Source organism: Capra hircus, chromosome 16 (assembly GCF_001704415.2).
Source record: "Capra hircus breed San Clemente chromosome 16, ASM170441v1, whole genome shotgun sequence".
In the NCBI taxonomy this organism is placed as follows: Eukaryota; Metazoa; Chordata; class Mammalia; order Artiodactyla; family Bovidae; genus Capra; species Capra hircus.
In genome coordinates this window covers 27,080,621-27,099,343 of record NC_030823.1, presented here as the reverse complement: position 1 = coordinate 27,099,343, position 18,723 = coordinate 27,080,621, and the positions used below count along the sequence as shown (strand labels likewise).

The 18,723-nt window shown below is 43.2% G+C and overlaps 1 protein-coding gene across 10 annotated transcripts in view; it reads left to right on the top strand.

Moving 5' to 3' along the window:
* ENAH (enabled homolog (Drosophila)) overlaps positions 1-9,767 on the top strand; it is a 161,761-nt gene extending 151,994 nt beyond the window's left edge. For all 10 annotated transcript variants that reach the window (XM_018060212.1, XM_018060211.1, XM_018060215.1 and 7 more), the window contains one exon: positions 468-9,767. In XM_018060212.1, coding sequence (XP_017915701.1) covers positions 468-505 — 38 coding nt within the window. In that variant the 3' untranslated portion in view covers positions 506-9,767. The remainder of the gene's footprint in view (positions 1-467) is intronic.

The following is an 18,723-nucleotide window of genomic DNA, read 5'->3' as shown; positions in this document are numbered from 1 at the left end:
GCATAAAACAATTACTTTTCCATATTATCCTGCCCTTTACCTGGCTTCAGATGCCAAAGAGAGGGTTTCTCTCCTTCATATAATGGAAATTATTTGTGAAAGCAGGTAAACAAAATTCCCCTTAAGTTTCCGGTATTGAGTAGTTTTAAATGGAAAACTAAGTAAACCACTCTTTCTCTAGGTTACTCATTTTCACCCATCCCATCCCACTGAACTCTTGTTTTGAGCCCAGAGAATCAGTGTTTTCATTTTGTGTACAAAATGGAGAGAATGTATAAATATATTTAAATTGATGTTGTTATTGTAAAAATAAGAACATAGATTTCTTCAATGAAAAATGCACAGTTAGTGTATCTTTGTATTACTGTGAGTTTGAATGCAGTCATTAAGATTTCTTGAGAATGAATCACCCATTTATATTACCTTACCATTATATTTACTTTTAATACTTTACCTTTTCCTACCAGCAATCAGGCAGGAACTGAGCAAGTCAAATACTGCGTAGAGAAACAAACTAAAAGAGATAGGACTTTAATCTGGAAAAAAAAAGAAAATGAAAACCTGCAAAGAACAACTGTTAGCAACGACAAAACCCTTACATTTTGTGAGCTGTAAGAAGAAAATGGAGACACACAGTCGGAAGGAGGGAAAAACCAACATACTTTGAAAGCCTTCAAACATTATTACTCCGGTGGATAAGCTATTTCCCTCCCAGTTTGCTGCTTTTTTCTGACCTTTACAACAGGATGGAAGAGAGTCGTATAGGAGTTCCTGTGTCAGTTACGCAGAAAATAACTAAACCCGTCAGGCAAGATCACCGTACATTGAAAATATTTTCATGTCAAGAGACAGTTGCACATTTTCCACAGTCCATTGCTAAAATAAAGAGGAAAAAGGCTTGAGAAGTTTTTTTTTTCAGAGAATGCTGATGAAGAATTTAGCAAGTGATGCTATTGTATTGTAAATGTTTCTCTCAGGTTTGTCTTCCTATCATATTTGATATTCCATGGATAATTGAAGTCAGCCCCGTGTAGGTTAAGATCATAAAGTGTGGAACAAATGGAATTGTATGTGCTTTCAAAAGGTGACATTTATAAGAAAGTGTCCTAAAAATGATTTGTCCAGAGTGAGGAATTTTAGAATGATAGGAGGTCTCTCGAGTTTAGCCTTCATGCAATTTTGTAGATTCAAACATAAAATTCATCCAGAATTTAAAGATTTAGATGCCTTCCTAAATTGTTACAATGCTTTACCAAATCTATGACTCCTACATAACACAAACCAGTGGTCAAATGTAAAACAATATATTGTAGATTTACTGTAGGTTTTCAACCTTTTTTAGATTACTGCATGTGGACATTTTTATAACGTAACTACAACCACCACAAAAATTAGCTTTTTTAATTGCAGACTGTAATGCATGTTAAACTAATATGTAGTGGCCTTTTCAAGGCCTAGTCCCAGGGAAAACATTTTGTAGAGTATAGGGAGTGGGAGGAGGGGAAGGAATAATTTTTTATTTAAAGTTAATTTCTGCACTATCTTTTTTCTCAGTTATCTGCATGAATAATGATGAGGAATATTTTGTGACTTTAATTGGTAAATATGTTAACAGAACCAAGTACTTAATCTTTTACATCATGTCTTCAGCTGTTTGTATTTTAATTCAGTAACTTCAGTGGTCTGAAACATGATTCTGAGCTTCACATGAATTCTGTCTTACTGTGGAATTCAAACGTTCAATCCTTGAATCTGGCAGTTATTGTTACCTAGGTGCCCTGTAGTTACCCAGGTGTTCAGGTATACATTCCTGACTTCAGAGCTGCTTTCGGACTTTTACGTTGAAATACTAGAAAAGTAACGATGGCAGCGAGTAAGGTCACAGAAATCATCAGATAAAGGGAAAAACGACGAGGGGTCCTGCATAATTTTCTTTTAATAAATAAAGTGAGACTTAGGTGGTAGGAAGAAGGAACTAGATGCTCTGCTTACCACCACGTGCGTGTGCGTGTTTGTGTGGGCACTCACGTGTGTGTGTGTGTGTGTGTGTGTGTGTGTGTAATGCACTCCCTTTTCTTTGAAACTTCTAAGAATAAAATAGGGGAGCAATCCTGTATGTTACAATGATAGCATTTTTTGAGAATCTAGGAAATCAGAAATTCTCCAGGCTCTCCATCTTGGTTTATGCTTGAGTTGTTATGTGCCATATTTGCTTTGAAATCTTTGATTATCTGTAGTTTTACTAAAATTTTGAAGAAATAATCCACTGTTGTCTGCTTTCTGGATTTCTTAATCTACCTTCATAAGACAGAGCTTGTTGATGCATAGTTTTCTAAATGCAGGTTTGCAGCCATCACCACTTCAAAGAGGTTTGAATGAGGAAATTTTTTTTTCCTTATTAAAACAGTTCTTGTTTCTGTAGAAACTTCATTTTTAGATTAATCTGTGATGGATGAGCTATCATAATTCTAATATGCAGTTCTTTTTCTATCAGCTATTCATTGTCATCCACCAGGAAAGACATTAAAGATGCAGCAAGCTTATAGAAATAGGAGGCATTTCCATCTTTATTACCATACTTTTGGTTATGCAAACACTTTGGTGATAGAAATGTTTTATGTCCCCCATAAATCTGGTCAGAAATCATTTTTGATTTTGTTGATTAAGTTAAACAGTAGGATAGAATACTGGGTACAAGTGGTCCAAAGTAAGATAAAAGACTATGCTAAAAATGCTAGATCTTGAAGAAGAAACTGGTTTATGCACTGAACGTTTTGTGCCTTGGTCTAAATATTAACATGTCTGTGTAAAATGACAAAAAGAACCAGTGTTGAATCGTATTTTATTTCCTGTCACTCTGCTTTATCCCAGACTGCTAAATGTGTTCTTTCCAAGAAGTTTGGTTGAATTACTGTATACGTTTACTGTCCTGTGTGACAGTTTTGTCATTGTTAGAGATTTCAGTAATTAAAATGGGAAACAGAAGCTTAGGTTATTTTCCTTATCAAAACTCTGTTCTTTGGAGCCACGTTATTATGATGGCTTTCGTGCTCTTGTACATTGGATGTCTTAAGCTGAGTGCAGTTTAGGGGATCCTTTCTAATTACAGGAAGGTACTTCTTTCCTTTAACACTGTGATCTGACCTGGGACAAATCTGTACTACACACTATGTAAATGGCTAACAAGTCAACTGCAAACCGACTGAATGTACAAACCTTAGTGCTGGTGCTGAAATCTCTTCAGAATAGTCATCATGATCTCAAAGTTTGTTTCAGAATTTGCAAGCATCAAGTGTCAATCAAAACTGAAGATGAAACACTAATGAATGTTGAATTCTCATGCTTTAGGTGTACTTCCTTTATAGCGTTTTTGTTTCTCTGCTGTTTTTACCATACTGTTCCATTTAAATTTCCTACACGCTAACTTCGTTTGTGCGATTGAAATAAAATTGCAGTATATACATGTTGCTTGTTTGTGACACTTAGATAATCTGACATAATCTGTTGGTTCTAAATAAGTTGCTTTGAATGTAAAAAACACTCTTTAAAATCCATGGCTTCACTACTTAAAGTTTACATATCACGACACTATTCTTTAAAGATTTCATAAGTCATAAATACTAAGTAATGTATACAAAGGGAATATGTGGTCATGTATCTACTTTTTGCTTGGAATAGCTGTTGGGTGTTCCCTGTTTGTTCTTAGTTTCTCTTGGCCCAGCTTGGTATGGTGTCTTATAGGCCAGAATAATACGTGTTTAAGTGTACTCCATTTTGTTCTACAGCAGAGATACATTAAGCTCATTGATGGCAGTTAAAATTTTTCTTAATGTAGTTTGCAGCATAAAGGACATTGTATAGTCAAGGGCCTTATTGAGTACTGAATTTTACATGTAGTGAAATCTGTATCTGTAGTGTTTGTTTATACAGAATATTGAGTTCTTGATACCTGCGTATACATAGCAGTATGTTTTATCTGACTCTTATGCAGTATTAATTTTGAGTTTCGCTTTAAAATTCTGTCTTCATTAGAAACACAACAGCCTTTGTCTTTTCTCTGCCACCAGGTCGTAACTTTACCTTCCTTCATCTTCTCCACTTCTCATGGCCCCCTGTCCCTGCCACTCACTGACATTTGCAGTTATTACCCAGACTACAGGTGTACACATATTAACCGGCTTTTTTTCTCTATATCCCGTCTCAGGTTCTTGCTTCTCTTTGTGTAAAAATTAGAATGTATGTCTACAAACTTAAGAATCCCTTCCCATTTGAAAATGAATGGCGTACCAGGTGGTAACCTTTAAAATTTGCCTAGATACAACTTTGTTTCCTAAATTTGTATATACTGTTGGTGCCCTTGTAAAGAATTGCCCTTTAAGTTCTACAGAGAAGCGTTATCCTGTGAAGCACAGTTTACAGAGGTATGCCGCAGCTTCTCTGGATTCCTTTTTGTAGTCATCATAATTTTATATCTAACACCATTAACCTTTAAATTCTATTGACTATAAGCATAAAAGTGACATCACATAAAACATACTGTGTGCAGGAACCCTGTAGGAACTCTTCTCAATTCCTTTGTGAAGCTATTACATAATCCACTTTCCTAAGGACATCTACTCCAGCATTCACGTTAAAGCTCCAGACTTGTTCCTGGTAGTACGGTTTTTGTTTTTAACAGAAACGTGAATTCATATCTGTTCATTTCCTTAAAGCTCAATGGGATGAGAAAGGGATCCCAAGAGTATATTGAAATTACTGATGCTTAATACCTCCGACTTTTTGCTAAGAAGCCATTTCATATTTAGACTTAGACACTTCTGAAGTAGGTATAAGGAATCTTTGTCAATCTGGGCAATTAAAATTGTCCCAGGTACCTTTGGCTACAGAAAGGCACAGTGGAGAACGTTTATTCTTAAGGGTATCTTTCTCAAACACATTTGCTTAAGAAGCTAAAGTTGGCAACCTCTTAAGAAAGGACATTTATGTGAGCCAAGGACTGTTGAGGGCCTAGAATGTAGACACTATTCCAAACATCCAGGTAGACTATGGGTTAGGTTTGTTCCCTTTATGTTGTCTCTAGTTCCTTTTTGAGGCTCAGAAGGTTTTCATATCTGTTCATAATACTGGACAAGTGAAACCTTCAAGTTTTCAGAGTCTAAAATTGATGAGAAAGTATTACTACGGTAAATTTAAGGTGGTCAGGGATGTGCAGCATCAGTGTAAGTCGAGGTCTACGATAGCTCCCTCGTGATGCCAATGCTGAACTCACAAAAGAGGCAAGTTGAATCCGTAAGGAGAGATAATTGAGGGTCCCTAATGTGTAAATTATGTAAATTTATATCTTTCTAAATAGTTGTTTTTTTTTAAGAGTCCCTGTGAGAGGGTAACTAAATGACAGTCATAATGACTGAGGAGGTTAGAAGAATTACTGCCACATTTATTGGTTTTATGTTAAATCTGATGAAATCAATATATGTGAAGGTCAAGAAATTTAAAAAGGACTTTTCTTTCGGTTATTATAGATTTGTCTGTTGCACATGCTCTAAGCTAAAATGTTAGGTCAATTAAGGCATGGAGTAAGCTTCAAATACTTGCTGATGAATGTAACAGAATAAATAAAGCTGAAACCTCAGTGAATTGTTGGAGCCAAAAAGTCACAGTGAGCTGTACCCCAGAGACGCTGAGCAGAGAGCAGGGCCCCTGGAAGCTTCTGGAATTGGGTCAGCGGATTCCTAGTAAGAGAGAGGAGATGCAATGTTTTAAGAGTTCTACGTCTCTTTTTAAAGGCATATGTCTAGCAGAAAACTCAGATACGATCTTTTCTCAGCTGTGTTCCAAGAGAAGACAGCTTTCATTTTGATAAAAATTATTAGAAATTCTTACATATTTCATAAGAGGACTAAGTTTGCATTTATTCCATAAACTTAAAAATCTGTATACAAATCACAGCCTCATGGTTTATCATGTTTAGATTTAACTTTTTTCCCCTTTGGCTCCAAGAATGATTTCTTTAGCAATAAATAAAATGATTTTTAAAATATATTGAGAAATCACTAATGGGCAATGAATAATGTTATATGGCTATATTTGGTTTTTAGTTAATGGTGGTTCTTCCAAGAAGACAGTACATATTAAAAAGCATGTAGTTAGTTGGTCCTTTGGATTTTACAGGAAATGGCACTTAAAAAATTGATATTGAGGAGATAAACATTGGTAGGTATTTACATTAAAGGGTCTTTAATTATCAGGTCCCAGAATTTCCAGTCAAATCTATAGAAATTTCTGAGAAGATTGATTCTTGGCTTACACTTAAAATGCAAGCTCTTTTAACCATACAAAGGAAATGTGCCACAGAGGCTTTTAAAGGTGATTCTTAACAGTTGCTACTAATGTTTCATGCCGTTAGTCACAACCATGGACCCTTAGTCTGAGTCCCTTTAAAAATGAAAGGCATTTTAAAAGACATTTTTCAGTTTGTTTTGTTTCAGGTAAGAAGTCCCAGTCTGGAATTTTTATTGTCATTAACCAAGTTAAACTCGGGTGTAAACTTGATTTGTCCTGCCTGCCGTGGCACCAGCTGTGTTAAATGTTTCAGAGTTCTCGCAGGTGCTCACTCATACCCTCAAGTCTGAGGTTAGTCAGTTCTCAGTGGTGGACAGCTTAGTACTGTCATCCAACCCCCATGTGACCATGGGTGCTGCCAGGCTGTCAGTGCCAGTGGTCTGACAAGTGGAAGCTGGATGTGATGAACTCAGTAGACCGGAGTGAGTTCTATACCTTGAAGCATCAGTGGTAGGCACTGGCTTTGTCACTAAAGTATCCAGGGAGAATCATAACCCATGAGAAAAGTATTGGGAAGGTTTAGATATTCAGAAAATAGAGTGTTGTTAGTATTAAAATCTGGCTTAATTTTCTGTTCATTTTTCCAAGGAGATGGGAGTTTCAGGCCTGAGCCAAGGGGTAGTTCACAATTTGGTTTCCTTACCATAGGCAACTTGGCTTTGTAGGTTTCAGTTGCAGAAATTTAGCTGTAGAGGGTAGTGTTTGGTCCTCACATAAAACAGCCTTGTTTTTGAAAGTAAACATCGTTGAAAGATTGTTTTTTTAATCCACTCCTTCACCCTTTTCTTAGACTTGACAGTGTGTTTTCCTCCTCCTCCTTGGTGTGGGAAGTGGACCGGCCAGCGGCCTGGGCTCCAGTCGGCTTGACCAGCTGTCAGGCTGCAGGGTGATCCATGTCCTGCCTGGGGCCACGTCTCTGCCTGCCCCTAACATTTAGCTCTGCGTGTGATCATCCAGTGTGTGCTACAGCCACTGGATTGCTTACTTGCTTCCTTTTCGATCTAAGAGAAGAAGAGGGGCCTGAGTTTTACAGTCTGGTCTTAAAGATCCACTTTTTATTGTTTGAAACTCTTGATCCTGTTCGCTGGAATCCATGCATCCTAGGTGTGGACAATAAGGGAAAATCAGTGAAATGACCACTTTGAGGTCAGTAGTGCTGTGTTAGTGCTGGGGTAGCTGCTACTCCAGGGTCCACTGCTCACTTGTGGGCTTTCACAGACCGCGTTACGGGTGTCTTTATTCTCCCGGCCTTGGCCTCAGCCTGGAAGCACACACATCCAGCCATTCCCACAGACCAGTCTGGGATCATGTAAGATGTGAGACCTTGCTCCAGTTGCATACGTTACTGACAAGTTCCTTTTCGCTTTTTCTGGCCTAGCAGCTATTGTTAAGGAAGCACTGCAGAGCTGTTTCTAGGGGAGGAATGCACTCCTGCAGCTCTTGTTTGCCCTGAGCCTGCTGTGTGTGTTTTCTGTCAGTGTCATCTTGGGAGGAATGGTTCCCTCCCCTCTCTGCCCTTTTCATTATATACAAGTGGAGAAGCTTGTTTTTAATCCAAAAGACTGATAGCAATTCCTTGGCCAACCAGGCGACTCCTGTACCATTTGGGTGGAGGTGGTTCTTAGTCCTTGCTTGATCTTGAGAAGACTGGCTTAAAGCCAGAGGTTGAATGAATGGGAAGGTTTGGGATTAGGAAAGATGAGTCCTGTTCTGCAGACTTTCTTTTTCTTCTTGTTGGGCATCTGTGTGTTCTGAAATTCATCTTTTGTTCCCAGTAAGATACGCTTTTACATAATGTATGTGTTATGGGGGGTGGGGTGGAGAATGAAGTGTTTCTAAGAAAAGTGATTGAGCTAGAAAGATTCTGTCTTGAGACATCTGCAGTTGATGCAAAATATTCGAAACTCAATTACAGTATTTACACATTTTCATCTTTTTTTGGTTTGCTTGATAAGACTGAATGAGGAAGCAGTCTGTAATTATAGCAACATTGCAAGTTTCCGCTCTGTAGCTGGAGTAGAGAGAGTGGGTGAGTTGGGGCTGGCCGCATCTGTGCAGCAGCGGAGTGGGACTGCAGGCAGAGGTCAACCCAGGTAAGTTCCAGTGCAGAGCATTCTGTCGCCCCACCTATGGGAGGCGTTTTCAAAACCTTTTACTTGACCTGAACAAAAATCAGTTCCATTGTGCCCTCTGCTGACCTCTGGGGAGTTGAAATGACCATAGGTGTGAATGACAGGAAGTCTTTTTGGTGCTTTTTATCTTTTGAGAAGTGGGGAAGTCAGGAAGAAACCTTTCCAGTTGGACAGCAACCTACACCGTTTCCATTACAAGATTTAGTATGTTAAATACGTTTTCATTTTCATACCTTCTGAGTTGTTAGTCCATCAGCATCTTGTAGAAGAGCTCCAGTTGGTAGGATTTGAAGGTGAATTAATTATGGTCCAAATGGGTTAGTCTACCATGTTATCTTGCTTCGCTACACAATTTTAAAACTAGAATTATACATTTATGTCCTTAAAGAGTATACAGAGCTGTTTTATTTGCTAAGGATGTGAATATTTGCAGCCCATGGATCTGGGGCTTTATAATCTGGAGTTGAACCTCTTAGGGCAGTATGGACTGAAACAACTCTTTAAAAGTTAAGATTGACTTAAACATACTGAAGGCCATATTTTAGCTGGTATTAGAAATTAATGTCATGCAGAACCTCATGTATCTTGTCTCATGGAATTTCTGAGTTATTGGCCTCACTGAATGTCAGGAATAAAACTGGTAGCAGCTTTGTTTTCAAGCAACAGATTGTCAATTGCTGCTTGACTCCAATTATTTGTAAATCCAAATAAAAGGAGATCTTATCATCGTCAGGAAAACATTACCTTCCAGGCTTGGCGTCTGTCTTTAAGAAGGGAAAGTGGAAGAGAGGGTGAGACATGAAACCAAAAGAGTGAGTAGGCTTGGTGGGATTAGATGGCACCTAGGTTTTGCACCAAAGTTTTAAATATGAATAAAGAGGAGGACCACTTGCAAGACAACTTAGGAAGGACTTGCCAGAAAGCCGCAGCTCCTGCTGCACACTAGTGCCTTCAAAATGATTCTCTGTATGAATTGCATGCAATTTCATGTAACCATAACGTGTAACTTGTATGTGCATGACATGTGTCTAAAATGTGTAAAGTTCAGCAGAAAAGGGGTATAGCTAGCCCTGTCAGTGGTGGATCAACAAGCCTGCTGAAGCCCTTGGACTTAATGTGACTTAGGTCTGCCGCATCAGAGCCGTGTGTTTGCTTTTAGCAACCATGTCATTGAAATCAGATCCACTCCTCCCTTTCTACTTCCCTTTCCTACTTTGCAGCTTTGCTGGTTTTAACTGCTTCACTCTTCTGCTTCTTGGTATCCTCTCGTTTTGAAATAAAAAGATGAAATACTTAAGACAAAGGAGAGTTGTTTTTATTTTACCAGTTGCTCTTATCAAAGATATGTTATGTGAAAAAGAGTTTGTTTGGCTCTCTTGACTGTGATTCTGACCTTAAAAAATGCTCAGTTGTAAAAGCTTTCTCTGGGCCTCCTTCTGCATGTCTCCCCATCACTAAGGAAGGTGTCAGGCACTGCTTTCATCTTCTTGAATGCTGCTCTGCACTTCTGTCTAACCGTGTCTGCGGAAGAGAGCGCTGTTCTTGATGGAGCCACCTGAGCGCCACCTGGGTTTCCCAGGTGACGCTAGTGGTAAAGTACCCACCTGCTTATGCAGGAGGCTGAAGAGACATGGGTTCTATACCTGGGTCGGGAAGATCCCCTGGAGGAGGGCATGGCAACCCACTCCAGTATTCTTGCGTCGAGAATCCCACAGACAGAGGAGCCTGGCAGGCTACAGTCCATAGGGTCACAAAGAGACACGACTAAAGCAATTGATCAGGCACGCAAGCGCCACCTAGGCTCATCGAGCAGCCTGTCAGATAAATGCAGGGCTGTGGATACATGCCCCCTGATTTTCTCTGGGCTACTGAATACCCTGTACTTTTCAGTTGAGTGCGTGTTAAGTCACTTTAGTTGTGCCTGACCCTTTATGACCCCTTGGACTGTAGCTCACCAGGCTCTTCTGTCCATGGGATTCTCCAGGTAAGAGTACTGGAGTGGGTTGCCATGCCCTCCTCCAGGGGATCTTCCCAACCCAGGGATTGAACCCACCTCTCTTAACGTCTCCTGCATTAGCAGGCGGGTTCTTTACCACTAGCACCGCCTGGGAAGCCCAGCTGTGTCTCGTCTGTAACCTACCAGAGTCACTGCATGCAGATACCCGGAGCACTTTTGGAGTTTAGAAAGCAGAGGGCACCTGAGGCCGTGAGTTCCTCCCACTCTTCCTGGATTCCCTAAAGGCCAATTACCTTTCAGCCAAGAATATCCACAAGCCTGTGGTTTGTAAGGAGCTTGATGCTACATTCGTGCAAATGATGTGACCATTTAAAAGGCCTCGTTTAAACCTCTACATTTTTTTTTTTTCCAAACTATGGAGTCAGGGAAGTGAAAGAAGGCTTTTCATAGCCTGAGGTAGAACAGCTTGAGTGGTTTCCTTTTTCTCCAGCCTCATTTCTGGCTGAATTTCTTCACCTCTCTGCTCCCCTGTGAGCCTCTGAGGCTCACAGGGGAGCAGGGACTGGGGGTGGGGTGGGGTGGAGGTTGGGTGCACCGTGATCTCTGGTTTCCCTTGCTCCTGGAGACCATGATGTTCATTCTAGGTTCAATCCCGTGATATATAGCAAAGAGGTTATCCTAAGAGACTACATGATAAAAAGATTTGCCAGGCTCCTTAGTTGCAAGTAAGATGCTCTCTTGGAGTTTATTATCATGAGATATGATACCCTGAGATGCTGCACCGGCAGTCATGTGACACTGAGATGTGCCAAGGGGAAGGCAGTCATCCCCACAGTGGCCTCAGCCTTGGTTTGGTGCTTCTGCTCTCTTAGCCGGAAAGTTCAGTCTCTGGGTCTTTGCCACGCCATTCCAGCTCAAGCTTCGTGGCCTGGCTGCAGATGGCCGAGGGTCCCTACCACCGATGGGCCAGGCTGATAGTGACATTCAGTAGCAAGAAGTGAACACAACCCCGCTGACCTTGCCAGACCAGTGGAGGTCACGTAGGTCGAGTTCACAGCCCCTCTGTGGACCGGGTGTAAAGAGCCACTGTCCTGCTATTTCTCTTGGGCCACAGGGCCTGTCCTAGCAAAGGCTGAGGGGGTTATTGTAATGCTGAACTGATGTTGCTAACGTCTGTGATGCCATCTGTGGGGAGAAGACACTGCAGATCTAGCCTTCAAAGCTCTCTGATGGGAGTCCCCTGGGATGTGGCAGTGATTTCTGTTCTTTTATGATTACGTTTATCATCAGTCCCAGGCGCCCAGAACAAAGATTCATGTGGACAGCCTGGACGCTGGAAACGATGCATAGTGTGGAGTTGTGTTTCCTGTTTCTGCTAATGAAACTGAGCAGAGCTCTGGGACCCTGCAGACTGGTCCTGTCAACCCGGAAAGAGCAGCGCCTCCCTGCAGTGGGGCCTGATCCCTGAAGTGAGAGCAGATGACGCCTCCCAGGCCAGACGGGCTCCTGCCCTGGGGGCCGCCCAAGCCCACACCAAGGCTGCTGTCAGGAGTTCTCACAGCCAGCGTTCCCCACCACATTTTAGCTCTTTAAAAAAAAAAAAACTTGAAATAAAACACATGGGGGCTTCCTAGGTGGCGCTAGTGGTAAAGAACCTGCCTGCCAATGTAAGAGACATAAGAGATGCAGGTTCGATCCCTGGGTCGGGAAGATCCGCTGGAGGAGAAAACGGCAACCCACTCCAGTATTCTTGCCTGGGGAAGCCCATGGACAGAGGAGCCTGGCGAACCACAGTCCACGGGGGCACACAGAGTTGGACACGACCGAAGTGACTCAGGACTGGCAAAGTACATGGAAAGGCCACTTACATGTACAATGCGCTGACCTGACACAGTAAATACAGCCACTGGGCCAGCACCCAGATCAGGAAAAGACATGCCATGACCCCCGCGCCCCCTTGTATTCCCTTCCATCCACACCCAGGAGAAATATTTCTGACTTCTAACCCCATGGATGAATTTTGGCTGTTTCTGTGCTTTATTTAAAGGGATTTGTGCTTTTTCGTGTCTTAATATTGTATGTGAGTTTATAATATGTGTGGTGGTGATGGTGCTCACCGAGCTTGAGCAGCTCCCAGCTCGGGACCCCCAGGGCTAGCAGTGCTGTGAATGTCCAGCCAGCATGTGTCTTTGGTGACCACAGTGATGCGCTTCCCGTGGGCATGTGCCTGGGGGTGGAACTGCTGGCCATAGCCCACGTCTGTGGCCAACTTCAGACACTGACTCGCTTTTCAAGACACTCCTGACAGTGATGTGTCACCATTACACTTGTGCACGAGTCCATCACGTAGCCTGCCGTCCACAGGGAACGTCAAGGGGAAGCAGCAAGCTCGCCTCCCCAAGATTCCTCAGGAGTCTGATTTGCTGTCCTGGAAACACGGGGTTAAGGACTTTTCTCACACACCTTCCTTGCCCTCTTACCAAGAACACTATTCATGTCTACACTTACTGTAAGGAATTTGCTCTGAAGATGTTTTTCCCCCTTCTGATAAGTTTGTTTGTACCTGAGGGAATTGTTTTTAAGTTTTATTTCATTTAAAATTTCCACCTAACCAAGGATGGAGTAATTGTTTCCTCTTGACTGGCAGATTACGAAAAGGTCTCTCAAGGCAAAGAAGTAAGAGGTCCACGCCCAGCAGCCTAGAAAGTCACTGCCTTTAGTTGTGCTTATATATTTATGTAATTTTGGGCATCCCACTCCAGTACTGTTTCCTGGAAAATCCCATGGACGGAGGAGCCTGGTAGGCTCCAGTCCATGGGGTCGTGAAAAGTCAGACACGACTGAGCGACCTCACTTTCACTTTTCACTTTGCTGCATTGGAGAAGGAAATGGCAACCCACTCCAGTGTTCTTGCCTGGAGAATCCCAGGGACGGGGTAGCCTGGTGGGCTGCAGTCCATGGGGTCGCACAGAGCCGGACAAGACTGAAGCGACTTAGCAGCTATTTATTTATTTACTTACTTATTTATTCATTTATTTATTTATTTCTGGCTCTGCGGGGTCTTGGTTGCTGCCAGGGCTTTGCTCTAGTTGCCCTTCGAGGGCTTCTCGTTGCACTGGCCTCTCTTGTGAACACGGGCTCTAGAGCATGCGGACTTCGGTAGCCGCAGTGCGTGGGCTCAGAAGTTGTGGCTTGCAGGCTCTCGAACACAGGCTCAGTAGTTGCGGTGCACAGGCTTCGTTTTTCCACGGCATGTGGGATCCTCCCAGACCAGAGATCAAACCTGTGTCTCTTGCACTGGCAGGCGGATTCTTCACCACTGAGCCACCGGGGAAGCCCCTTGTTCTGTTTTTGCTTTCCTATTCCTCACATGGCAGAGAATTTGCTTGATTTGAGGAAGTAATCCCACCCTCTGTGCCCAAAGATTTAGGGCAGGAAGCGGATGTTAAAATACAAGTCTCTAGGGGTAAATGCCAATATTTTTTGCCTGTATGAGGAGTTAATATATTTTTAACTGGGAGCTATTCAAAATTCCAAACTCCTTTCCTTTCCTACATTTTCAGAAATAAGGGAAAGACATTCCACTTATTATCATCTGAGAAACTATCAGAGTCTCTCATTAGTAATTGAGACATGTTAGTCAACAAGGTCCAGAAGGTTTGGGCAGCGAATGGAACCGGAAGTGGGATGTTTTTCCTTGCAGGTCCCTTGTTTCCCCAACCACTTCATGGCAGGAGATCTCAGATGCTGCTTGTAACCTGGTGATGTGCCAGGATTCAGAGAGCTGTTCAGACTGCCTCCAAGTTAACAAAAGACCGAGAAGGATGGACCTTCTGGATTTTAGGGTATTTCTTTTCTGAAATCCTCGTGGATTAAGCGACAAGAATGGGTGTTACACAACAGGGGTGGGATTAGGTCTATAAACTCAGAAAGCATGACTATCAAGAGGAGGGTACCAAAGAGCTTAAGATTCAAGACAATTGTCTAGTAGAGTTTAGAGCTGGGGGTAACCAGGGGCGTCATCTACCGAAGCCCTGCCTCCACAAGGCAGTTGTTATCGGTGGAGCCAAGGTCTCCCTCACTCCCACCCTCTGCAAGCTGCATCTCAGGTCTAGACAAGGGCAGCTGTAAGTGCAGAGAGATGGGATATATTAATAACTGGAATTTAGCCAAGACTCAGACACAATTAGCTTATAAATAATGTGAATAAGCTTGAAAAGATCATTTTTCCCAAGATCGCGGCTCAGTTTAAAGTTCTCTTTTCACAATAAACTCCATCACAAATACACAGGTGCCTCAACACCCAGAAAGAAGGGAGTGAATTAAGTCACAGGGACAATTTCAGGAGGTGGCTGACTGGATGCTTTTGACCCTTTCTTCTCTAGAACTGTAAGGTGGGGAAGAGGGAGAGGAAGTATGTTTTGCCTCTGAAGTATGGCCCTGGGCTTCCCAGGTGGCGCTAGTGGTAAAGAACCTGCCTGCAATGTTGGAGATACAAGAGATACAGGTTCAGTCCGTGGGTTGGGAAGATCCCTTAGAATAGGAAATGGAAACCCACTCCAGTATTCTTGCCTGGAAGATTCCATGGATAGAGGAGCCTGGCAGACTACAGTCCATGGGGCTCCAAAGGGCTGGACATGACTGAGTGAGCACACAGCATGAAGCAAAATAAGGCCCCTGCCCTGTGTAGGGGGGAAGTGGGGAGAAGATGTGTGAACTATGTGGGTTTAAGTTAGTTTACAAAACCAAAAGCACAATATGTGTGTAACAAGTCATGTGTAATGACAGAAACAGGTGAAGAAATAATGCATGTTGCCTGAAGTTGGTGGGGAAGTCCATTCGCCTGGCATCCAGAGGACCTGGGCTTCAAGAAGGAGCAGTCGTTGTTACGTGGCAGTGGGGAAGGGGTTTCTAGCAGGGCAACCAGCAGGGCTTGGGGGTGTGCAGCACGGCTGTCTGATAGCCCCGAGGCTGGGGATGCGAGACGCACATGGTGAGAGGCGGAGTCTAAGGGGGCGGGAGAGAATTGGAGACACCGTGCATGCCACACCAGATTCCAAGGTTTCCAGAGAGGTTCAGAGGTCCTCACGAGAGAAAGAGGGGTTGATGCTGATTATATAAAAGAAGAAAAAGGCATTAAGGAGGGGAGGGATGGAGTAGGTGGTTGGGGTTAGCAGACAGAAGTTTTTGTATATAGAAAGGATAAACAGCCAAGTCTTACTCTATCGCACAGAGGACTATATTCAATATCCTGTAATAAACCATAATGGAAAAGACTGAAAAAAAAGAACATTTGCTAATGTATAACTGAATCGTTTTACAGCAGAAATTAACACAGCACTGTAAATCAACTATACTTTAATTTTTAAAAAATATAAAAAACTAAGATAAAATGAGACGCTTTCTGCCTAAATTGCTTTATGTGTTCAGAGAAAAAGTAAAAAGTATTGGCCCCTTTGGGAGACAAGATTGTGGAATGCTTCTCATTTCCATCCAAGGTGGAGCTGATGTAATAATAATAGGAATCAAGTTCACAATGAATGTCATGCACGTGAATCATCCCGAAACCACCCACCAACCCCTGGTCTCTGGAAAAACTGCCTTTCATGAAACTGGTCCCTGGCTACAAAAAGGTTGGGGACCGCTGCTAAAGACCAGGCATGTAGGTGTTGCCTGGATTCCTGCATATGCTGCCAGGACAGCGGGTGAGGAGACCTGGGATGCAGGTGATGAGTCCCTGGCCCAGCGCTTTCCTGAGTCTGTTAGAGGAAGGGGGAGACATTCGAGCTGGGGCTTACTGGGTGTCTTGGGGATACCGAGGCTAATCTGACCAAATGCTTCCAGCCTTAAGTAACAGGACACCTAACTTAAAAGCAGCTTAACAGGAGTTTTGTACTCGGCTCCTATTCTGGCTCAGTTGGTAAAGAATCTGCCTGCAATGCAGGAGACCAGGGTTCAATCCCTGGGTGGGGAAGATCCCCTGGAGGAGGAAATGGCAATGCACTCCAGTATTCTTGCCTGGAAAATCCCACGGAAAGAGGAATTTGGTGGGCTACAGTCTATGGGTTCACAAGAGTCTAACGTGACTTAGTGGCTAAACTACCCACCACCTATTCGCCCTGCTGGGCACTGTGGGATGCACACTCAGGGTTGTGGACACAGACAAAATACACATGTGACACTGGGCAGAGGAGGTGGGAGCAGGTATGGGTCACCCGTACTCACTGCTCAGGAGTGCACACCACGGTGCTGCAGTCGGGAGCAGCGTCAACAGCAGAGGTGGGGAGCAGGGGCTGGTGATGCCAGGAACGTGAGGAGCCCCACTTCCCATAGCAGGATGCGACCGGCAGGGAAGTGACACTTGCCACTCAGGGCCCAGCAGGATGCCGGGCAGGGGACCGGGATGTCCTCCCAAACACCCTCATGTGCACAACACACCCTCACCACACACTTGGTTCCCAAGGACGGACTCCAAAGAGGAAACGTTGACTCAACAGATTTGCTCATGTACGATATTCCTCCATATGCTCAAAGGACTTGTCTTTGCCAATGTGGGAGGGAGGAGAATATTGTGTTGCTCTTCTGATTTGGATACTGCATTACAGTTCCTCAGAGAGACAGTGCCAGTGGGGTCTGTGTATCAGTTCAGTTCAGTTCAGTTCAGTCGCTCAGTCGTGTCCGACTCTTTGCAACGCCATGAATCTCAGCACGTCAGGCCTCCCTGTCCATCACCATCTCCCGGAGTTCACTCAGACTCACGTCCATTGAGTCAGTGATGCCATCCAGCCATCTCATCCTCTGTCGTCCCCTTCTCCTCCTGCCCCCAATCTCTCCCAGCATCAGAGTCTTTTCCAATGAGTCAACTCTTCGCATGAGGTGGCCAAAGTACTGGAGCTTCAGCTTTAGCATCATTCCTTCCAAAGAAATCCCAGGGTTGATCTCCTTCAGAATGGACTGGTTGGATCTCCTTGCAGTCCAAGGGACTCTCAAGAGTCTTCTCCAGCACCACAGTTCAAAAGCATCAATTCTTCGGCACTCAGCCTTCTTCACAGTCCAACTCTCACATCCATACATGACCACAGGAAAAACCATAGCCTTGACTAGACGGACCTTGGTCGGCAAAGTAATGTCTCTGCTTTTGAATATACTATCTAGATTGGTCATAACTTTTCTTCCAAGGAGTAAGCGTCTTTTAATTTCATGGCTGCAGTCACCATCTGCAGTGATTTTGGAGCCCCCCACAATAAAGTCTGACCCTGTTTTTACTGTTTCCCCATCTATTTCCCATGAAGTGATGGGACCAGATGCCATGATCTTTGTTTTCTGAATGTTGAGCTTTAAGCTCTTTTTCACTCTCCTCTTTCACTTTCATCAAGAGGCTTTTTAGCTCCTCTTCACTGTCTGCCATAAGAGTGGTGTCATCTGCATATCTGAGGTTATCAATATTTCTCCTGGCAATCTTGATTCCAGCTTGTGTTTCTTCCAGCCCAGCGTTTCTCATGATGTACTCTGCATATAAGTTAAAGAAGCAGGGTGACAATATACAGCCTTGACGTCCTCCTTTTCCTATTTGGAACCAGTCTGTTGTTCCATGTCCAGTTCTAACTGTTGCTTCCTGACCTGCATACAGATTTCTCAAGAGGCAGGTCAGGTGGTCTGGTATTCCCATCTCTTGAAGAATTTTCCACAGTTGATTGTGATCCACACAGTCAAAGGCTTTGGCATTGTCAATAAAGCAGAAATAGATGTTTTTCTGGAACTCTCTTGCTTTTTCCATGATCCAGCGGATGTTGGCAATTTGATCTCTGGTTCCTCTGCCTTTTCTAAAACCAGCTTGAACATCAGGGAGTTCGCGGTTCACGTATTGCTGAAGCCTGGCTTGGAGAATTTTGAGCATTACTTTACTAGCATGTGAGATGAGTGCAATTGTGCGGTAGTTTGAGCATTCTTTGGCATTGTGTTTCTTTGGGATTGGAATGAAAACTGACCTTTTCCAGTCCTGTGGCCACTGCTGAGTTTTCCAAATTTGCTGGCATATTGAGTGCAGCACTTTCACAGCATCATCTTTCAGGATTTGAAACAGCTCAACTGGAATTCCATCACCTCCACTAGCTTTGTTTGTGGTGATGCTTTCTAAGGCCCACTTGACTTCACATTCCAAGATGTCTGGCTCTAGATTAGTGATCACATCATCATGATTATCTGGGTCTTGAAGATCTTTTTTGTACAGTTCTTCCGTGTATTCTTGCCACCTCTTCTTAATATCTTCTGCTTCTGTTAGGTCCATTCCAT